The following is a 21,920-nucleotide window of genomic DNA, read 5'->3' as shown; positions in this document are numbered from 1 at the left end:
TACCTTGAAACTTAATTACTTGAACATGAGTAGAATGAAACATTTACCATTGTTTTTCAAAGAAAAAGGCAAAGGGTTTATCCTTTCAAAACATCTTTTTATAAGGCAAAGTGAACAAACTCAGTCTATTAGGAATTGTTTTAAATAGGCTTTAATACAGGAAGGTAAAGTTTAGGACTTTAAAGCTGAATACGGTCAGTTTCCTAGACTTGTATAAAATCTGGAATGATCAAGGAGATACACTATTATATACATTATTTGACACAGCAATTTTGAATCTTTGCAGCAGCTCTGGTATGCAGTATTCCTTGAACTTCTGCTGCAACACAAGTCTTCATGACTTCTGAAAGCGACTAATAATAGCCTCCAAACAGTGTCTTCACACATAATTCATTACACATAGTCCGTATTAAAATCATAGGCATCGTCTTCATCTGCTGTCTTATCCAAGCTGAATGATAATGAATTGGAATGTTTGCTTTCTGAGAAAAGAAAATCACGTGTTAGTGAAACCAGTGCAAGTGGTAGAGTACTACAGACTATCCTTCATGCCAGGGTTTTTAATACAGACCTGCCATCTGCTTCTCTGAATTTGTAGGACTTTTTTGTTCTCCAAGCTTTGCTTTCCTGGTGACCTGAACTCTGCTTTCCTATAAAGTCAGAGAAGTCAGACATATGTGTTTATTCAGACATCACTAATGAAGTCCCCCATGCAAATAAAAACTAACAGAGACTGATGATAGTATGGATGTCCCCTTGCATAGCTGTCAGGAACATACTGCCTTAGAAGTGACATAGGACAATGTTGTTTCCTTAATTAAGCAAAAAACCCAACCTTTATCTCCAGGAGAAAGGCTTTTTGATTACTTGTGGTGGCTCCAGAGAGCCCACTCATTCTCAGTTTACAGCAGGATACTGACTGGGTTCTTGGTGTCAGGATCTAACAGGTAGAAGCAGCCTAATGAAACCCTGATTTACCTCTTCGGCATCTTTTTCCTCTTCTTCCACATAGTCTTGATCATCATCACTTTCTGTGAAATACTCCTTTTCTTCCTCCCCCTCCTGGCTTGTTTCCAAGTTTTCCCACTCTGATGCTTCCTCTATCACTTTATTTTCCTCTATTGTCCCATTTGTCATACCAGCTGACTGGAAAATTATGCTGCTTGCTGGACTGGGGTATTTCAAAGCTGGGAAAAACACAGGAAGTGTCTGCTAAGTCACTGTTAGACAGCACCATATTTAACACCCACCCCTGCCCATCCCCGACAGGACAGCCATTTTAGGTCAGGGCTAGAAAAAGACCTGCCCCCTCCCTTCCACAAGACGGCACTCCCACATAAACAGGTAGAATAAAGGACAGCTCTCTGAGAATAGCTTTCCCTGAGGCATCTACAGAAGACCACTAGGAGCTGAAAGACTTGTAATTAAGTATAGATCATACTGAGTAAAATGTATTTTGTTGGCCTAATTAGCCAGTGCTTATGTGCTCTTCAACATTCTTTTCCCCTATTTCCTATTTAGGAGGGTTAGGTCAGATAACTAGAAACTAAGAACTAGCAGGGGTAATTTGTGTTAAGACAGTACACAAATGCACTGTTCTGTTGCATCAGAATCCATTTCTTAAAACGTTCATATTCACTGCATATTGGCAAAGCTATCATATAAATCCCAGGAGGGTATTATAGAATCATAGAACAGTTTCAGTTGGAAGAGACCTTCAAGATCATTGAGCCCAACCTTTGCCCTAGCTCTATCAACATCACTAAACCATGTCCCTAAGTACAACATCTACCCACCTCTTAAACACCTGCAGGGATGGTGACTCCACCAAAATCTCCCATTAAAACTACTACTACCACTCTTAATGGTAGCAATGCATTACAGTTAACAGTCCTACCTTGAACAGTGGTGGTGTTCTCTTCTTCTAGGTTCTTTAAATTAAAGCACTCCTGCATTTCAGCTATTTTGTCTTCTGTAAGATATGGTGGCAGTCTCTGAGATCCTGGAGGTTGTGAATGGTAGCTTATTTTAGCTCTGGGAAAATAAATATCAGCATTAAAAAACAACCAAAGATAACATTGTTAAATCACTGTATTTAAAAATAAAACCCAGAGCATAAACCTCTCAAACTCCTCAACCTAATTACTCATTTATTATTATCTGTTTAACAGCAGTAAAATAGCTATTTAAATTTGACTCTGAAGTTGTCAATGATGGTATTAAGTGGATAGCCCACCCCTGAAAGGCAAAAGACATGGCACACTTTGTCACTGCAAATCATCTGCTTTTAAAATCATACGCTGTAAAAGCAGCTGAATCACTTGAGCAAGGGAAATAGTCACACTCAATTACTGATTCTGAGTTACATTTATTCCCACCCTCAGAATATAGGAACCACTATAAATTTCCACAGAGAATTTTCCATATCCCTTCCTGTCTGTAGGAGAGGACTACATAGACTCAGTATTTGAAAGGAAGGCAAATTCCCCTAACAGCATTACAGCAAATTCAGCAAACTAGTTACAAACTAACATTCAACATGCTTTGACTCTTTCCATATATCCTTCCTTACTTCAGAAGATTATCCATGGATGGCATTCTCTAAATCTGTTGACCAATCCAGCTCTGTCTATCAAAGCAAGAAAGCAGCAACAACAACAAAAAAATCAGCCTCTTCTTTCTAAGTACTTCACAGGACTCTGAGCTTCTGCTGTGATGGATTAACAATGCGAAAAAGGTGGGCAGCATAAAGTAAAATTCATAGCATACATACCCTGTCCAGTCACAAAGTAGTACTTTAGCTATATTCTCTATGTCAGGAACACCTCCCTTTTTCAGCATACCCCTTTTCTGAGCAAGTAAAGTTAAAAACTCTTCAGTGTTCCTGAAATCTGGGATACTATAGTGCATCATTACCTAGTGCAAAAGAAAACGGTGCATTCAGAAAAAGACACCTACTTTCCTCTCAATTTTAGGAAAAAAAGAGCAAATCAAATTGGATTACAATGAGGACAAACAAGTATGTGAAGAGCTGTTTTTCTCTTGCATGTGGGAGTAAACATTACAAAGCAAAATGTCTACTTCATCAACAATTCATCTGCCATTCACACATACTAGTAGGTGTATAGAGACAGCACACTGTGGTTTGTGAAAACAGTTATCACAGAACTGAATGGGAATTAGGCTTAGGTTAATCTTGACAGTAGAGTGAAATCAGAGTTGGATCTGAAGTCTTCACTGCAGTAATAGGAAGCAGTCAGAATATCTTCATTTTTCACTCTGTGGTACTGTGATGACATCTCAAAACCATTGGTTTTTAAAAATCAGAAAAGTCATTGGGAAAACAGACTGGCTGACAGGATCACTGCATGCTGTTTCTGCCTTCCCTTTATAAGGATGAAAGATCACACTAGCGTTGGATACACTAGCCAAAGTTTGTCACGCTGTGGTTAGGGGAAAGCAGTGTAAAAGCTACCAGAACGAGTTGAAGTGAAATGAACTTTTGCTATTGGCCTAAGAAACCTACAGAGAAGTCAAATGCAGTGAGAGGTGTGAAAAAAGATGGGGCTCACCTGCTGTTTACTGCAGTGATTCAGAATGGCATCTACTCCTTCAAGCACACCTGCTGAGCCTGATTCTTTAGTGTCTATGATACTTCTCAAGGCCAGAGCCAGAGCACTGTTGGAAGGATCTGCAACTATACTTGGACTGTCTAACATCTTTGTCTGTTTATCAACGTGCACAATTTGCATGGACCTATTCAGAGAGAAATGCACTGTGAGCAGATAATCAACTAGCAAAGCACTGGTAATGTTGAGGAGTGCAAGCCACAGTGTTGGACTGAATGCACTTCACACAGAGTCAGTTTGAGTGCTTTCTCATCATATGCTTTGCATAGGACAGAAATCTAAGTGTACAAAAAGAGCAAGTTTATACACTGTTCTCTCCTGCCAGTGTGTATCACACAGGTCAGTATCCTTCACCCTGGCAAACTGAACTGTGCATTTAGAACTGCACACAGGAGCATACTTTGCCTCTAATGGATGGAAATTCTACACAAACAAACTCAAGGTAATTGGAACACAACAGCAAACAGGGAAATGAACAGATTTTATCAGTCAGCTTACTTGGTAACACCTCTTGCTACGCCAACATTGCAAGCACGAACTCCTTTAAGACTGTTGATTATGCTGCTCTTTCCCACATTAGGGAAACCTGAAGAAAACCACATAAATCATTTTAACGTAAATAAGAAAGCTCAGCCTATGTAACACTGATCAAAACTGCTTCTTCCAGGTGTCATTGGTAAAGTACATCTTCAGTGTGAGATCAGAGTTGGATCTGAAGTCTTCACTACAGAAGTAAGACAAAGTCGATATCCTCATTTCTCACACTGATAATAAAAACACCGAATGTAACACCACAAATCTTATCAGGTAGGAGGAAGGCAGTGCAAGCTGCATGGTATGTAACCTCCTTCTCTTGTTTCCCTCAACTGGTGAATCACCTATGGCCTCAGACAACATGCCTTCCACAGCTCATACACACTACATGCATGTAAGTGCAACATAAGACTGCAGTCAACTGAAGTACTACAATGGTGAGTCTTAGATGAAAGTAAGAACAATGACTAGAAAGCCCATTAGCAAGTCACGTGTTAGTTGTTTTACCTGATTTGTAATACAGGATAACAAAGCTTTACAGGAGGAGAAGGAAACTCCTGTCTCTCCAAACACTTACCTACTACCCCAACCTGAATGGCTTTGTTTTGAGTCTTGCCGTGCTCTTGAAGAAGTTTCAAAAGGCATTTGCTTCCAAAACATTCAGTGGTTCTTGATAAATCAACACGTGCACGTCTTTTTGTGAACTGTTCCTGCTAAAAGATTCAAAGGCAAAAAAACCCCATGGTCAGGAGCTATTTAGGAAGATCAATATTATGCTTACATGTATTTACCTACTGTAATGTTCCAACTCCTATCCTCTATTAGGTGATATTACTGTGTTCTAAACAGAAGAAATTAGTTTAATAAGTAATTGACAGCAATAAAGGTAGCCATCAACTACTAAGAGGAAAAAGAATGAGAACTGACTTAAAGGGCTTGTGATTTCAGTTCAGGCTGTATTGCAGATTTCCTGTGTGATCATGAAATAACCATGTACATTCAGGTGGCAGAATCCTTAAATATGCAAATTCACTCAAAAGACTTCAAGTTTTGGAAGGATTTCAAAACCTGCTTTCTGCATTTCAGTTTCTGCACCATTTCACAGGAGGGTCTATTTCACTATGCTGTTATCAGGGTTAAGGTGTGTGAAGCATATGTATTAATACATGTATGACTCAAACGAGCATCTTCAAAGTTGAGACTAGGACACAGGGAGCTAATCCCTTTATACTTTTCATGAAATAGTGTCAGATGCTACCTTTATTGATGGCCACAGTCAGGATGAATGTGGCAGTATACCCTGCACCACTTTACCTACAAACCAACTGAGATGCAACTGATGCAGCCATCCTACATAGAAAATGAAAAATTCCTCATCTTCCTCCCCTCACTGTCCTTCTTACAGTAAGGGAAAAAAAAAAAAAAAAAAAAAAAGAAAGAGAGACTTGCTTTTACTCTACTCCAGCATCCTGGGCAAATAACAATACGTTAACAATACATATTTCAACAGCAAGAATTCCCCCACTGTATCACAAAGCTTAGTCAAAGTGCAAAGGCACCTCCATCAGTCACAGCAGTATAATCAAACAAGGGAAAAAGGAATTTTAAAGAACAAGTCTCTGTTTCTCAACATGTATGACTGCAAACACATTGTAGGGGAGTTGGAACTAGATGATCTTGTAAGGTCCCTTCCAACCCAACCATTCTATGACTTAGCCATGAGACAGCCTGCAGTGCTCTTACCATAGTCCTGTCCTTCATCAGCGTTGCGGATTTAAAAGCAACCGTTGGAAACTCTTTCTTCAAATGATTCAACCATTTCTCTAAGTTCTCCTTTGGCACTAAATCTAGGGAAAAAGAGCACAGTCCTTTCTTAAGTGTCCCTGTGTGGAGGAAATCTAATGTGGAATCAAGCTGTATTTTGTCTGTTTAGTAGTTTCTTTATGACATACAATGTTTGGCTGAAAACTCTGGTAAAGTACTGGGTATGTTTCCCCAAGGGCACCCAGTGTGGCAAGTTTTAGGCTTTATTTTCTGCCTCAAGCAGAATGTATCACAATTACACTGTATCAGTCTTGCCCGGAGCCTTTGTATGGTACAGAGTGATGTTCTGTGAAGGATTATCCAATCATCCCTGCAAAGGCTACTCTATTATATACAGTTCCCTTTGCTCTTGCTGTCACTCTTGGTATTTTCTTTTCTTTTCTTTGCTGCAGGTAACTCCATAATTTCCAGCCTTTTTAGCCGTTTTCACCTGCTGTTGTGTGGATTTTTTCATATAGCAACGGAAGAGAGAAAATACTTCCCAAAGCCCAATTTCAAATCCAACTACTGCATTGATCTGCTGATCCTTAACTCACCATTGCCTTGGTGGGGACCAGCATCGTGACCTCTGCCTACTTACCTACATTCACAAAAACGTTAAAAATGGTAAGATCTTTAACTTCTGTCAAATTTGGCTGAGATTGGCCAAAGCCTTCAGAAGTTATTGCAAAAGAAAGGGATTAATGTGCATTTACCTGTCTGTGGCGTTTTCTTAGCAAACTAGACTAAAAAGTGGAGGAAATGTGACCTCTTCAGTAGGACGGCGAGCTCAGAGTTGGATCTTATGTCTTCAACGGAATCTCAGATTCCTTTAAAGTCTTCTTCATAGCTCATCTACCACAGAACCACAGAGTGATCAAGTAACACTTCAAGAAAACCTGTGCTTCTTACCAATTTTGTTCAGAACCAACAGTAGCTTTTTGCCTCCTCCAGAGCACGTTACAGCTTGCTCCAGTTGAGGACACCGGCAGCCCATTGGATCTCTTGCATCTAAAACCTCTAGAATCACATCTGAGGCCTCAATCACCTAGGTTAGGAAAAAAAAAAAGAGAGAGAAGACTCTCCAATTAGACATGACAGACCATTTGACAGATGACAACTTTGGAATAGCTGTGGCTTACAACAGCTACTGTTGAATTTCACAGAATGATTGGTGAGGTTTCATATGACTGTTCTTGTCTGAGCTCCTTTCTTCTCAACTATAAAGCATAAAGCTGAAGCAATTTTCATCTTTTTTTCTCCAAAGGCAAGAAATCCATGGACACTGGTACCTCATTACTACAAGAGCTCTTTGATCACTTGATCACTCAGTACGTACTGACATTGGCTCAAGAAGTCTAATGCCTCCAAATGTCACACCAGCCAAGACAGAAACCCTTGCAGTTTCTGTCGTAAAACCCCTTACTGCAGTGTTGAAGTTTATCACAAGCAACCTTTACGCTCTCTAGCAGCTGCATAGTAATGCAAACAAAGAAAAATAACAAGTGGTCTCATTGCTGATTCTCAACAAATTGTATGAAAATAGTTGAAGCATCTCACCTTCTTGAACTCCCGGCAGAATGATTTCTTTGAATTTTTATCCAGCAGTTTGTTAGTCTTTGCTTTAGATTTGCCGGAAGATTCCTGAATGCAAATAAAAATGAAAGGGAATGATTTAACTGAGAATTAGCGTATTACACTTGTGTGCCTATACAGCATGAAAATGTAACATGCAACATATTGCTTAAGAAGATGTAGTTTCACGATGACTTTTACTACTTCTATAAGCTTCAAAGAATCAAAATCATACCAGACACCTACCTTTCCCTCTGCTTTTTCCTTGATTTTGGCTGCATTCTTTTTAGCTTCAAGCTTCCTCTTCTTTTCATGTTCTTTTTGTCTGTTGAGCTTCTGCTTTTGTTTTAGTTCTTCAAGCTGATTGCAAACCAAAACCAAGATAAAACACATTTGAAGGCGGTAAGGAAGACTGTTCTTTCTCCCCATCTACTTATCTTGACCAAAGTTCCTGAGACAGCTTAGTTAGAAGTCATGGCTGTCCAAGGGACACTGGGATCTTTCTTTTCATCCTACCCTGAAAAGAATACTGTTGCCTTCAATTGCCTCAAAACCAGGGGCAATACATCCATTAGCTAGACACAAAATAAAAGTCATGCAGCAACCACATTACAATTGACAAGGGTGCTGCTCTCATGTCACATTACTCCACGCTGCAGACAGTGGATCCTTACTTTCTGTATATAATCACATAATGCCAAGACTCAACTGCTAGCATTCTGAAGGGACATCTATGTTTTTTAGCATCACAGGCAATTTGGATTACATTAGAAATTACACTTCCAGCATGTTTATACACTCAGTGATGAAAAGAAAGTTAAAAATAGAAGAGCAAGTTGTTACAAACTTTATAATGCTGGAAATAAGTACATGTCTACTGTGTTTACAGTCTACCATGACTGCACCTCTGGGCATGCACATGTGCACACAAAGCTTCCTTGAAGATAGGAACGGTCTCAGTTCTTGTCCTCTTTACCACAAACTGTATTTTACCCTCTGCTTTCTTTGCTCTGCTTCCCGTAGAAGCTCTTCCTTAAAAGGTGCAGCACTGGGAACACCGGGATCTTTCTTGGGCTTTTTGTGTCCACGTTTTTTGGCCTCCTTCCTGACTTTTCGGTGGTGTTCTCTGATCTGAAGACAGAAACAAGATTATTTTCTCAGTCTAAGGCAAAAAAAAAAAAAGGATGTATCCCTCCTATTTACAGATGCAGAGTAAAAATTGATATATTTCTATTTTAAAGTGTTTCGATTGCATAATGTCTCATCATAAAGCTACACTTGAACCTACCAGCCCAAAATAATGCAAAATCTAATGATGCAAAAAACCTACACTGCTTTCTACATCATCCTTTGGCCAATGGTAACTGGAAAGCAAATTCCTCACTACAGTCCAGACTGCTTAACATTCAATATAACACCCCTGTTGTGTACATGTATACACGCAACATGTTTTCGTAATAATATGTAAGAAACACTGCTTATAGTCTTGAAGTCGTTAGCATGGAGCTTTAATTAGGAACAGACACCTCCACCCCCCCCCATCTTCCCCCCGCTCCGTGGGGCAGGGGCAGGCCTGGGGCTCCGCACCGCCCCGGGCCGCCAGCCCACCGGGACTCACCTTCTTCTGGATCTTGTAGCGCTTGTGGCAGGTCAGCCTCTTGCTGGCTTTCCGCAGCTCTGCAACGCACCGCCCGTCAGCGCCGGCTTCTCGCGGCCCACCCGCCCCCGGCGACAGCCCCGCCGCTCACGGGCGCCCGGGGAAACGGCCGAGCTCCTATCGCCGCCCACCACCACCGTTCCCTCGAGCCCCGGTGTCCGATTCCCCACGTCCCGGTCCGCCGCCATCCGCCCGGTCACGGGCAGCCGCTCCGCCCCGCCAAGCCCGCCGCCGTTCCCCCGGTCCCGGTCCGCCGCCCGCCCCCGCCATTTCCTCGCCTCACAGCGCTCGCCGGCGATGTTGCCCGAGGCCCGCCCCCACCCGCGGCCACCGTTGCCCCCGCTCCCGCCGCTCACTGGGCCGCTTCATGGCACCGCTGGGCCACGCCGCACGTGGAAGGCCGCGCTCCTTCCTCCTCCTGCCGTCGGGCGCTGCCGTAAAGCGAAACGGCCCTTCCTCGCCAGAGGTGTCGCGCGGGCTCGGCGCGTTTGGCGGCCGGTTGGGCTTTGCGGCAGCGGCGGGCTCGGCGGTACGGTACGGCGCGGCACCGAGGGCGGCGGCAGCGGCAGCAGCAGCGGTGGCGGGGCGGGCAGCGGAGGGCGAGTGCGGCCGCGGCTGTCGGAGGCGGAGCGGAGCCGGCTGGGTAAGCGGCGCGGCGCCGGGGTCGCTCCGGCGGGCCGAAGCCAGGAGGCCGCTGCCTCCCTTTGTGTGGCCGCCGCGGGGAGGCAGCGCCGCCCGGCCGCGCAGCGGCTCAGCCACGGCGGGCCCTGCGGCTGGCCCGGCGGCGCCGAGCCCCTCCGCCTTCCCCTGTCACCTCCCCCGTCCCCGCCTCCTGCGGCGATCCTGGCCCTGGGCGCGGCCGCTCTGCCGCGGCCCCCTCGGTGTCGCTGTCCCTCAGCGCCGTCCCGACTCCGCTGTCTCCCTCAGCCCTCCCTGCAGTGTTCTCCCCAATGTGCCGCCCCCAGCGCCCCGTCCCGTCAGCGGGCCGAGCTCGCAGCGGTGACAGCGGCCGTGCGGCGGGCAGGTGGCTGAGGGCCGGCGGCAGCGGTGCGGCCGTTCCTGGGGTCTCCGGAGCGAGGCCCGTGGGACGGGAGCGTGTCCTGGCCGGTGTGGGTGGCAGCGCGGGTCGGAGAGGGGACGTGGTCCTGTCAGGCCGTGCGGGTACAGGCTGGCCCGGTGCCCGAAAAGATGTTTTTCTTTGCCTCCTTCTTCTCCTGCCAACAATAACACCTCATAAACCGGGCAGGGTGCGAGCCGGCTGCGGGCAGGGGCCCACCTGTGGGACGGTTTGGGGAAATTGTACGTTTTGCCTCTTTGTTTCTTGTCCCAGTGTTGATAAAACGATCGATATGCTGTGCCTCTCGCTTTTTCAACAGCTTTGTCCTTTTATAGTGTCTGGTTGCTGCCATCCCCCTTTTCCTGTGTTGTAGCTGGTTTCAATGTGATTGGTAATCGGGGGAGATTCTGGCTGTGTTTCCCTCCCTTGTTCCGTTTGCTAAATTTACCATGATTTAGTGAGTATTTCTGTTGGAACGTGGGAGATCCTGATAGCGATAAAATACTTTCTGTGGTATCTATCGGCTTTTAGCTTTTTCCTACTTGGAGGCAGAAAATGAAATGTTTGCTAGAACCTCATTGGCTTGTTTTAAGCTCGTTTGCTCAAATGCGTATAAAAGCTGTTTGTTTAATGAGATTAGACTGGGTAGTACTTGTGGTGGTCGGCCTAGTACAGCTTTCAGGTGAGGCAGTCTTCCACCTGTTGTGTATATACATGTATATTACATTACTAAATGGCCAAGGTATTTCTTACAGAGATGTCTATGGTTATGTGGCATTTTTATGGGCAGTGTGAGCAATTGTTAAGAAGATGCTCAAGCTCCTGTTGCACAGGAGGTGGGTTGTTTGTAGCAGTGAGATTCTTGGTGTGACTATTGAGAGACTTGTGAGCTAGCAGTTACATTGCAGAAAAAAGTCTAAGGGTCATGTTCTTAAGTAAACCAGAATACATTTCTGTGCGCAGTAGGCTTGTCTGTGTTTATGAGCATGGAGATCTAGAGAGGAGTTTGCATTTTGGAGCCTGAGATTCCGTAGGAGTTTTATGTCAGCAGTTCTCTCACTGAGTATTCATGACATTGTTCAGACTGATAGGTGTTTTGCACCTTCTTTGGTTATTAGAGGAGAAAATGTTTTTGGAGGCTGTGTACAGAGTGGCCAGGTGTCTTGATCATACAAGCGTACGCCAGCATCTGCATATGGCTGAGAGCCGCAGCATACGCGCCTCAGATAACGGACGTGGAGAAGCCTATATGCAGTTTGCAGGCAGGTGCTGATTGGAGGGTCTTTGAATCTTTATTTCAGGATGGAATTGGACTGAGTGTGCTTCTGGGTGAACCAGAATTACTGATTCCAGTAGTCCCTCCTGCCTTTCTTTCACAACCAAGAACTTGTGTTTTCTAGCAGCCTCCACATCAGCACGTGCTTGGTGTTAGCCATTCAGTACTGTAGCTGTCAGATAAAAGTTGGAGGCAGTGCCAAAAGCGACAGGCTGGTTGTCTGTTCCTGGGATGAATTGCCTGCTAATAAAGAACAGAATTTCTCTATATATGCATGTTATGAAAATGTCCAGAATACCAAACAGGAAAAACAGTCTCTCTGGGGTTTGATTGAAGAACTAAATAGAAGCAATCATTTTGCCATAAAATGGTTCTGTACATTTCACATGGAATTTCTGAAAAAAAATCAGACTTTGAGACTGCTTAGAAATTGAAACCGGTATATCTTTAGTGAACCTGTATGGCTGAATACTTAATGTTGCTTACTTATGACAGTAGAAATCAGCTCTGAGGACTGAGGGAGGTGCATCATCACTAGAGAGTCTATTAAATGTTTTTTGACCTTAAGTTTTTTTTTCTTCTTGTTGTACTTCACACTGTACTACTTCGCATTATGTAAGTTTTACTGCTTTCTGGTTTTCACTCTCAGGTCACATATCACTTATGTTTACTCTCTGCTCTGCTTGGTGAATCATTCTTTAGCAAGTGGCTGTGAAATCCGTAGTATGTATTCAGGAACATTAGAGAAATGTGTTTTTAATGTAAAAATGACAGAAATGTCTAGCATTTTGTGTACAAAATTACTTTGTAGAGTTTCTGCTAGGCTAAAAAAAGTTACCTTCTGTTTCTTGCTTTTTTCCTCAGTCACTGTAATTATTCAACTTATTCTTCAATTTTATTCTTTAAATATCTATCTACTCTTAATTTTCTTCTCTCTCTGGTTCCTTTTTCTTGTCTTCCAGTTTTGACCGTACTAACACCATTGCTGGTTTGCTACTCTTAGAGTGTTACCTTTTCCCAGTATCTGTACTTGGCGATCAGACACTATGAGGAGACTGGCTTTTCGAGGTGCTGGTTGTACTCTGGTAAATCTGGTAAATTATCGATTGTATGTGCACCATTCTCTCCATCATCTGCCTTAGGTTTTTGTTTTTCTTTATCCTAACTGTTAATTATTCCTGCCGTGTTCTTATTCATCTAATTTCTGTGCTTGAAATTAATTCTGTCTCTAACGTAAGCACTCTAATGCGGTTATGTTACGCTGCCATACCTTGTAAATCAACTGTGTGCTTCCTAGAAGAAATTCATTCATTTACTTGGAAAATGGGTGTAGGCTGGGATAGACGGATCTATTCTGTCTTCAGCTTTTGAGACAGCTGCAAATAGAGACATTTTACTGTCACTGGAAGTTGGGAACAAGCCAACAACTTGTTCTGTAAATCACCATAGTTGTTGGATGGTGATTAATTTGTCACTGTTTGTTGGTAAATGGAAAACTATGGCCAAAAAAGGAGGTGGCTTTTTCTGTTTTGTGATGATTAAGCCATTCATCCTACACGTAAAAGTAGGTGTGGCAGGTCACACAATGGTCGAGACCTTCTTTTGGCTTGAATCTGAGACAAGGTATTCAGTAGCCATTTGAATTTTCATTTATAATTTGGTTTCTTCCTGTTTTTTTTTAATTTGTTTGGTTGCTGGTTTGTTTTTCTAATTGACATGGAATGACGTGCTTTTGCACCAGAACTAAGCACACAACTCTGTCAAGCTTTTTCCTTTAAACCAGCAGTTCTCTCTGAGTTATCATGCATGGGATGAGGTGTCAAAATGTGGGTGATTTGAGAACATATCCTAGTAAGAGCTACTAAATTAATCTTCATCACTGTGAGGTCTAGGCTCTCTGACATTGCTGTCATTGGTGACTATAAAACTGTAGGACCATTTTGATTTCCTTTTACTCTTGACAATTTTCAAAAAGCTGGTGTTTAGATATATGGCTTAACTGAACTGTAGTATATAACAAACGTATGTGACTCAAAGTAAGCATTGCTAGCTTTATAGTTAGCTCTTACTGGAGAGTTTTGATGCATTGCCATGAGTTTAAGAACATCTCTCTTCATTATAGAAGAAGTTGGATTCTATGGGTTCCAAGAGGCGAAGAGCTACCTCGCCTTCCAGCAGTGTCAGTGGAGGAGACTTTGATGACGGCCACCACTCCATGAACATACCAGGCCCAAGCAGAAAGAGGAGGAGACTTTCCAATCTCCCAACTGTCGATCCTGTTAGTACCTTCTTATTATGCACAATTTTTTCTTGGGAATACTGTATCCCTGTCTGTGAAATGCTGCATTGTAAAATGGAGGATCATACGTAGCACATATACACTGGCCTTGAATCTGTGGCTACCTTCGCTAAGCTTTGTTTGGGATCTCGTTCAGCTTTGGCTTGTCCTTGTCTCCTCAGTTTCATCCTTTTCTTTCCCATTTTCCTTTTGCTGTTTTTCTTTTTTTGCTGATGGTTTTAGCAGACAGAAGGATGTTGGAGAAGCAGCTGAAATCATAACATGCAGAAGTTGAGAGCCGTGTCTGAATAGCAAATGCAGAGAGAGATAAGTGGGGAATGGTACAGGCAGAGATTGCTGAAGTGTACAATGTCTCTGTTACAGCTTTGAGTTAGCAGTCTAATTAATTGCAGGGCAGAAGAACCCCTGTTGTTTTTTTAAATGTGTGTAACTATGAGAATTGTACTGAAATAATTTATATTTTCGCTGTTTTACTTACAATTAGCATTGAAAGAAAGCTGCCTATGTTCAAAAAAGTAAGTTAAAATTCTGCAGTACCTGGCATGCTTGTCAGGTATTGTACTAATGTATGAGATGCGCCAATTTCTCCACATGTCTGCTTTAGAGCACGCTGTGGATTGGCAGCTTGTCTTTCCCACTGTAAGCAGGCTTTGATTTATTACCTCCTTACAATTCTCTCCTTTTTCACTACTTTATTGTTCTTGCGTTTTAGATTGCAGTATGCCATGAACTTTACAACACCATCAGAGATTACAAAGATGAACAGGGCAGGCTCCTTTGCGAGCTTTTCATCAGAGCACCGAAGCGAAGGTAAGACCATGATTCTGATTAAGCCTTGAAGCCAAGACTTAATCAGGGAATAAGGGGCTATTGAGGAATACTTCAGCATTAATAGCTGTGAAAAATTTAAGCTAAATTTGTCATAGTTTCAGGTTTTGATCTGACGTAATTTGCTGTAATTATTCCATGGGACATGCTAACATTGGTGCCCTTTTTCAGACAAAAAAGGATACACTAAATTAATATAAAATGTTTCTTGTGACCCCTGCCTAAAAGATCTATGCCTTTGACTATAAAATATTCCACGTAAGTGGTGGAATGGAATACTAAGGGCATATCTTGGGAAGATTAATAGAAGTGACCCTTGAAAATGCAGTAGATGAAGTCAGAGACTGAATTTTATCTTAAACTCTGAACATTGAGGATGATAACAGAACATGTAATAAAGTAAGCCTACTAATAGACCAATGTTCAGATCTTTTAGCTGTAATAAATATTTTGGAACTTTGTTTTATTTAGTTGTAGTCACATACAAATTCAGTGCTGTGGTTTTGGTTTTACTGCTTGGAATATAATGCCTGTTTTTGTCATTGCAACAGAAATCAGCCAGATTATTATGAAGTGGTTTCTCAGCCAATTGATTTAATGAAAATCCAACAAAAGCTAAAGATGGAGGAATATGATGATGTGAATGTGCTGACTGCTGATTTTCAGCTTCTCTTTAACAATGCGAAAGCTTACTATAAGGTGAGGAAAATACGTATAAAGGCTCAAATTCATTGTAAAAGTGGTAGAGGTATGTTCACATTCTTCCTTGGTTTGGCCAGAAAACTTTTCCATTTAGCCTTTATTAGTGGTAAGAGAGCAGCATGCATTGCAATTATTTGCATATATTTCCGTAAGGTTGGCTGTGTCTTTGAGGTGTCCTACTACAGCAGTTTTTCTGTGGAAACCTATAAAATAATGTGGGGAGGATCTTCATGTAGTTTTTAAAAAAGAGATGGAAAGCAAAAATAGAGATGTAAACTGAGAAAAATATTCTTCTATCAAAGCCTTCCCATTTTACAACACACTGTGTAACCTTTTGAAATGGAAAGTTATTTTTTTTCCCAAAAGGAAAAATTGGCCACTTAATAGCATGAGAAAAAGGCACATTGATTATCACGGTCAGTGATAGTAGATTGTGAGTGTATGTGACGATGTATTTCATCAAGGGTGCAACCCCCACATCCATTTCCCCAAACTGGGTATGTGTTTTAATTTAGATATTAATGGTTTTTATTGCAGTTGCTGTAAGGAAGTGGGAAAAAGTTGGAAAAAGTTGGATTAATCTTGTTTTATAGAAGGCTATGTTAAATACATAAAACAGTGAAATTGTATGTAGTGACTGAGATGACACAGTGAATCTAAAACTGCTAATATTGCCTTTCATGTATCTTTGACTTTGGAGGTGATCCAAAAGACTGCTTTCTGAATAACCCAACCAGTGTAACCAGGTGACGTTCAGAAAAGCAGTGTTTATTTTGTTTATGTTTGTGTGTCTGTAGCTATTTGAAAAACATTCAGATTTATGGATTAATGCATTTGCACATTCTGGTTACTGCAGAAAAAGTACAAAGATTTCCAAATTCATTGTGAACTCCTGAAGCTTTGCAAGGCACTCGCCCATTAATGTTGGCTTTTTCATGGTTTCTACATGAGGGCGAAGGACTTGATGGCAGGAAAGAATCAGAGTTTTATAGAATGTGCACTGCCTTTGCCTACAGAATTGTACCTGTATTGTAAAAGTCTTGCAGGTAGACTAGAAACAGGTAGACATTATTCTAGGATGAAGCAATGTTGACATTTCCAGAGAAACACGGAGTTGTGAGCTGGAGGTACAGCACACAAACTTAACCTCTTCTTTTTTCATCTTCTACCTTACCCATGCCATTCCAATGATGCATATAAAACAGGACGTCTGATTCATTGTCAAGGTCTTTATTGTAGCAGGTGGTTTATTGACAAACCTTACGATTTTTTAGTATTTCAGTTCAAATCTTACGCTTTTGAGCATCTTGCATTAATATAGAAGGAAGCAGACTAGTGGAGCAGAATACCCTTTAAATCTGTTCTTCATAATTAACATCTGGTCTAATGTTTTGAGAATATTTAACCCTAATAAGGTAAACTTAACAGTAGTTCTCATGTTCATTTCTCATTTGTATTACAAGCTGTCAGAGGTTGAGAGAGTGAAGTAACAATAGAGTAATCAACAGCAATAAGGTGACATACCTGCAGGAATAGCTGAAATGAAGGTTAAGTGACAGAGGAAAAGGAAAGAAAAATACATGAGAGTATGAAAATACAGGGTGGACAAGCAGTCTTTTTTCTGGGTAATGTTTTTAAGTAGTAGCATTAATAGGCACATGCCTTGTCTGCCACTGCCAACTCTGTATTGACAAAACTTAATTTGCTGGCTAATGCTTCTAGCTCATCCAGAAAATGTACCTAGATGTGTACCCAGGTGGTGGCATGTTGTCAAGTTTTTTTGAATTTAACAGTTAATGCTGGATGTAAATCACTGCAGTGCTTTCAAAGACAATGGCACATTTATTTGCATTCTTCTTCTGTAGAAATTAATTTTCAGGTGCCTCACAATGGCAGCAGTATTGGCTTAAATCACATTTCTGGCATACTGATATTTAGTCTGTTTTAAATATTGGTGGTGTTATGCTTCAACAAAACCTAATGATTTTTCCAGATTCATCTAATAGGCTTGTCCAAGCTTCAACCCAAGTAATTTTATTGCTAAGTTCTCTGAAAGGCTTAGATGCTTTGCAGTGATAGAGGTTATATTTTCTAGTGCTTATTGTGATTCTTAACATCTCTGTCAAAGAACGACTGAAGCAGGAATTTCCCAGGTCTTCTGTTATTTATTTCATGCATTTAATACCTTTCAACTAGTAATTTATAAATTTCCTTCAAGTAAGAATGATCTGAATTTTGAGTAGAATGTTTGATTTGTGTTTGCAGCCTGATTCTCCTGAATATAAAGCTGCCTGCAAATTATGGGAGTTGTATTTGCGCACAAAAAATGAATTTGTTCAAAAAGGTGATGCTGAGGAGGAAGACGAAGATGAGGAAGGACATGACAATCAAGGCGCAAATTCTGAATTAGTAAGTGTGGGCATGACAGCTGCAGTTGGAGGAAGCCATGGCTGTGTGTGTCTGCTGATTGGCCTCTGTATGTGAAAAAGCATTAAGCCTTTCCACAGTTAAATTGTGCCCCAAAAGGTATTTCTTATACAACTTTATTAGTTAATAATTTCGCAGCATTGTTTGTATGATTCACTTTTGCCTAGCAAAAAACAGTTATGAGGTTTTCTGATATGGATAAAATGTGGTTCTGGTTTAGCTGAAACTGATACGATGCGTGCTTAATATCATGCCAACATTGAGGTTTGATGCAAGCATGCTTCATTTCTAATGACGGATTTCCAGCGTGTGTCCCATTCAGTCAGTGCAGCTGTTCCTGGAGTGTTTTGTAAGCTAGATGTGATGATAGGAAGTTTGGGCTTGTCTGCTTTTTGTGATGTTGGGATGCATCTTTTCGTTAATGCTGACAACCAAGGCTATTCTAACAATATGCAGTATATGTCTGACAGTCTGCAGTGTAAATGGGAAATTAAAGTTTTCTCATGTGCTTTATCTAAATGCATAAACCATGTTGCTTTCAAAAGTTGCATTCATGTTTTGGAGCTGAATTTTTCTGTCTTTGAAAAGTAAATTCATATATTTCAGTGCAACTTAAAGCGCTCCGCTATGGCTGCTATTAAAACTTCTTGTGATTTCATTTCTTTTATTAGTCATCTCCAGGTTACCTGAAGGAAATTCTTGAACAGCTTCTTGAAGCTGTAGCTGTTGCCACAAACCCATCAGGACGCCTCATAAGTGAACTGTTTCAGAAACTTCCTTCTAAAGTGGTGGGTATTTTAATAAAATGGGTTGTCTTCAGAGTTGGAAACCTGGACATTTATATAGCTGATTTTATACACTGATGGGCACACTCAGGTTGCAGTTCTTTGTCTCATCAGTGGCAAATTCCAGCTGCTTTTAGAGCTTTCCTCTCTTCCTTGCTCCTACCCACTCATTCCCAGCCCTTTCTTGCAGATTGGGGCTTGGCCTGTTTTGCCAGTTTAACTAATCAGGGGTTTTTTTTGGTGCAGAGTTTTTAATCTTTTTAAATACATTTGATTTCACTGTTTGGTTTCAGGGTATGGTGTAACAAGTTTAACCAGCAAAATAAATACTCTGAAGACCATCACCATGTATTTGGCTTTCAGACAGAACTGTTCCTTTACGTCAGTTTGTTGATGAATTATAATTCCTTGTGTCTGCCTTATGATCTGGCTCACCCAAATTGAAGGCTAGTGCTATGTTTAGGAAGCTTACACTGTTCTTATCTGCAGTTCATCTAATAGCTCATTCTGTAAGCTATTAGAACAATAGCTTTTTGACTGTTTATAGTAATATATAAATTATTTTTGTTTTCCAGCAATATCCAGATTATTATGCAATAATAAAGGAGCCCATAGATCTTAAAACTATTGCTCAAAGGATACAGGTACAGTATGAGCATACTAATGTGTCAGAGTATACACTTGTTTAACAGTATGCATTCTAAAATTGTTAGAAGCCAAAGTTCATGGCAATAGTAAAGGCAATGATTTTTTTCCCCTGCTGTTTAAAAATCTGAACACTGTGCGGATTTAATGTTCTGTCCTGGGTTAGTGCTGCAGAAGTAGCTGTGTTGGAGATCAAACATCGTAAATTGTAGTGTGCTGGCGTTGAGCCTGAATATCTTAGGTTCCTTGATATTTAATAGTTTAAAGTAGTTCCTTGGCAAGTGCTCTGATGTAAAACGTTGAAGTATTGACGCTTAGTAGGTGCATTATCATCACCTACTTTTGTTCTAGTGCTATTAATAGATGTTTTGTACTGATGCATTTTTTGTCTTCTCCAATAATTTGAAATGCTATTCTGGAATTCTAGCATTTTGTATAATAGTGAGCACATAGACTAACTGAACTAGAGAATAAAAGTAAAATAAAATTTTGTCAGAACCCTTCAAAGTTAAGATAATCTAATGTATTAAGTATTTTTCAGTCTTTTACTTAGCATTTGTAAGCTCTATAAGGACTAGCACTTATGTTTGTTAGTTTCTTTTTTGATTACTTTTTCCAGGTACTTATCTGTCCTCTTTATAAACATGTTCTTTTTTCTATAAATGTTCCGTTTATTCCGTATGAATTTCTTTTGCATGAATTCCCTTTGCATTTCACTATTGACTTAGTTCTCACGCTGTCTGAAGGTTGCCACTTTAACCAGTTCTGGTTTTTGTTGCGTAGAATGGAACTTACAAAAGCATTCATGCCATGGCCAAGGATATAGATCTTCTGGCAAAGAATGCCAAGACCTACAACGAGCCTGGATCACAAGTATTCAAGGTTAGTTTCAGTTGTTCATAGCTTGGTTTGAGTTCAGATTTTCTTTACTACTTTCTGTGTTAATTGGTCCTTAAATGAATCTTTAGCATAAGGCCCTAAAGGCTCTGTTTGCATTTTTTAAAAAATAGCTGCTATTAGTAACTTTTCTGTTTTTTGTATTGGATTTAGTATGATTGGGGTGTATATGTGTATTTTTTTTTCTTGAGGTATATGATTTTTTTTTTCCAATTAAATTTCACCTTGGGATATGAATTACATGACTTCTTTGGAGGAATGGAGGATCCCTGTACTTGTGATTGAAGTTGAAATGACTGAAACTACAGGTTCAAGTGATAGCGGTAGTACTCGGCTGTTAACTCTTTCCAGCTGGCAGGAACTGTTTATGATTTTCGTCATAAACTTCGAAAGTGGAGTCATGCCTTTTTTGCATAGTTTCTGAAGATCCTCTTCCTTTTAGCCATATTGTTGTGACCAAATTGCACCTCTGTCCTTTTCATACTTAGTTCACCAGCGTTTTGTGTACAAATAATCAGCATTGCTGTTTCCATGTACTCTGGAAGTAGAAGGATTTCAGTGGTAAATTATCTTTGTGTGCTCAGTTTTTGGGGGCTTTGTAGTGAGAGATCTTGTATATGTGTAACAGTATTATGTAAGTGGTTCTTGGACTTTTCCTATTGTACTTCTGTTTGGATTGTAGTTTCAGTTCCTAGTGACATTACATTTGTAACCTCACTCAAAACTTGTAATCTCTGTTTTGTGAATTGTTCCTCTAAGTATTGAGTCCACGGGCGTAGAATGAGAGACAGCAAGCATTGTAAACGTTGGAAATGGTAATAACTTTTTGATTGCGAAGGCACAGAAGCTCATTTGCCTGTTTAGTTTGAAGTGGTATTTGTGTGTGTTTGCAAATTGTAGATTTTTCTTTTTTTTTTTTAAGATATGACAAAAAATGAGCTTGAGGCTACTTAGCTATTCTGTTCAGTTTTTACACGCCACTGTGGGTGGCCTATTTCAGGCAGACTTTGTTCTGAGCTTCATTTATCATGCAAAATTTGTTTTATATCTAAATGTAAAACCCCTTCCTTTTTGTTTTAGATTTTAGGTAGATGGATATATATTATAGTATTCTTCACTTTCAACATTAAACAAAAAAATTCTTTTGACAGGATGCAAATGCGATTAAAAAAATATTTAATATGAAAAAGGCTGAAATTGAACACAGTGAGTTGGCCAAGTCAAGTCTCCGAATCAGGTACTGCAAATAGAGTTTTTCTTATAATCTCATATAAAAATCTCTATAGATGTTCCCTTAATTTTGCTGTGGAGAATGTAGGGGGAAATAATTGAGCACTTAGTTTATTGTTGTTTTGAAAGTTATAAATTGTAAAATAGTTTTTGGAAGGAAATTTTTTGTTGAAATACTTCTGTGGTAAAATATTTCTGTGATGTACTTAGTTATGAAAAACGGTGTCAGTGGATCTTTTATAACTTAAACTATGGCAAGCTTCCACCACGTATTTATAAGTTAGTAACAGAAAAGGAATAGTAAGGAACAAACTGCTTTGTCGTGCTTTACGAAAAATGCTGGATATTCTTGAACCTTGTTAGTAGCTGAAACACAAGAGCTCACAGTTAGTTAGATAGGGGCAGAAACATAGGAGTAAGACCTTAGGCAAAAGATATTGAGAGGGAAGTCTGCGTTACATAAACTCTTGTTTGAAAATGCATTTCTAGCTATAAAAAGAGGCACGGGATGCTGAAGATCCGGACTTATTAATCAGTGAAGCATAGATTTGATCTTGAACAGGCGGGTATAACTGT

The 21,920-nt window shown here is 40.6% G+C and overlaps 2 protein-coding genes and 2 non-coding genes across 16 annotated transcripts in view; 1 reads left to right on the top strand and 3 right to left on the bottom strand.

Annotated features, from left to right (window-relative positions):
• Nucleotides 1–131: 131 nt before the first annotated feature.
• On the bottom strand, nt 132–9,595 carry GNL3 (G protein nucleolar 3). Of its 3 annotated transcripts, none has more exons than XM_086469694.1 (15): nt 9,555–9,595; nt 9,160–9,218; nt 8,535–8,672; nt 7,788–7,901; nt 7,527–7,610; nt 6,879–7,014; nt 5,907–6,010; nt 4,741–4,876; nt 4,128–4,215; nt 3,573–3,756; nt 2,774–2,916; nt 1,898–2,034; nt 979–1,187; nt 568–650; nt 132–478 (listed from the first exon to the last, which is right to left on the bottom strand). In XM_086469694.1, the coding sequence occupies exons 1-15, from the start codon at nt 9,565–9,567 to the stop codon at nt 394–396; spliced, it is 1,713 nt and encodes a 570-aa protein (XP_086325820.1). In that variant the 5' UTR covers nt 9,568–9,595; the 3' UTR covers nt 132–393. The 3 variants fall into 3 exon arrangements, with proteins under 3 accessions (XP_086325820.1, XP_086325819.1, XP_086325821.1); XM_086469693.1 differs by having other exon boundaries at nt 132–482; nt 572–650; XM_086469695.1 differs by having other exon boundaries at nt 132–482; nt 572–650; nt 4,741–4,873.
• On the bottom strand, nt 4,317–4,390 carry LOC147414878 (small nucleolar RNA SNORD19). Its single transcript, XR_015183807.1, has one exon. It is a non-coding gene; the product is annotated as a small nucleolar RNA SNORD19 (small nucleolar RNA).
• Nucleotides 6,744–6,819, bottom strand: LOC147414877 (small nucleolar RNA SNORD19). Its single transcript, XR_015183806.1, has one exon. It is a non-coding gene; the product is annotated as a small nucleolar RNA SNORD19 (small nucleolar RNA).
• A 2,982-nt stretch (nt 9,596–12,577) lies between the features above and the next one.
• The window catches only part of PBRM1 (polybromo 1), a 64,578-nt gene continuing 55,235 nt past the window's right edge, over nt 12,578–21,920 (top strand). For 5 of the 11 annotated variants that reach the window (XM_086470574.1, XM_086470577.1, XM_086470571.1 and 2 more), the window contains exons 1-9: nt 12,578–12,616; nt 13,654–13,809; nt 14,543–14,640; nt 15,210–15,357; nt 17,626–17,769; nt 18,459–18,575; nt 19,148–19,216; nt 20,001–20,099; nt 21,266–21,351. In XM_086470574.1, coding sequence (XP_086326700.1) covers nt 12,578–12,616; nt 13,654–13,809; nt 14,543–14,640; nt 15,210–15,357; nt 17,626–17,769; nt 18,459–18,575; nt 19,148–19,216; nt 20,001–20,099; nt 21,266–21,351 — 956 coding nt within the window. Of the gene's footprint in view, nt 12,626–13,653; nt 13,810–14,542; nt 14,641–15,209; nt 15,358–17,625; nt 17,770–18,458; nt 18,576–19,147; nt 19,217–20,000; nt 20,100–21,265; nt 21,352–21,920 lie in introns of all 11 variants that reach the window. The other 6 variants (XM_086470576.1, XM_086470570.1, XM_086470572.1 and 3 more) reach the window with 2 other exon arrangements.

Source organism: Leptosomus discolor, chromosome 9 (assembly GCF_034619465.1).
Source record: "Leptosomus discolor isolate bLepDis1 chromosome 9, bLepDis1.hap2, whole genome shotgun sequence".
Lineage (NCBI taxonomy): Eukaryota > Metazoa > Chordata > Aves > Leptosomiformes > Leptosomidae > Leptosomus > Leptosomus discolor.
The sequence above is the reverse complement of the archived record's forward strand: the minus strand, read 5'-3'. Positions and strand labels throughout refer to the sequence as shown.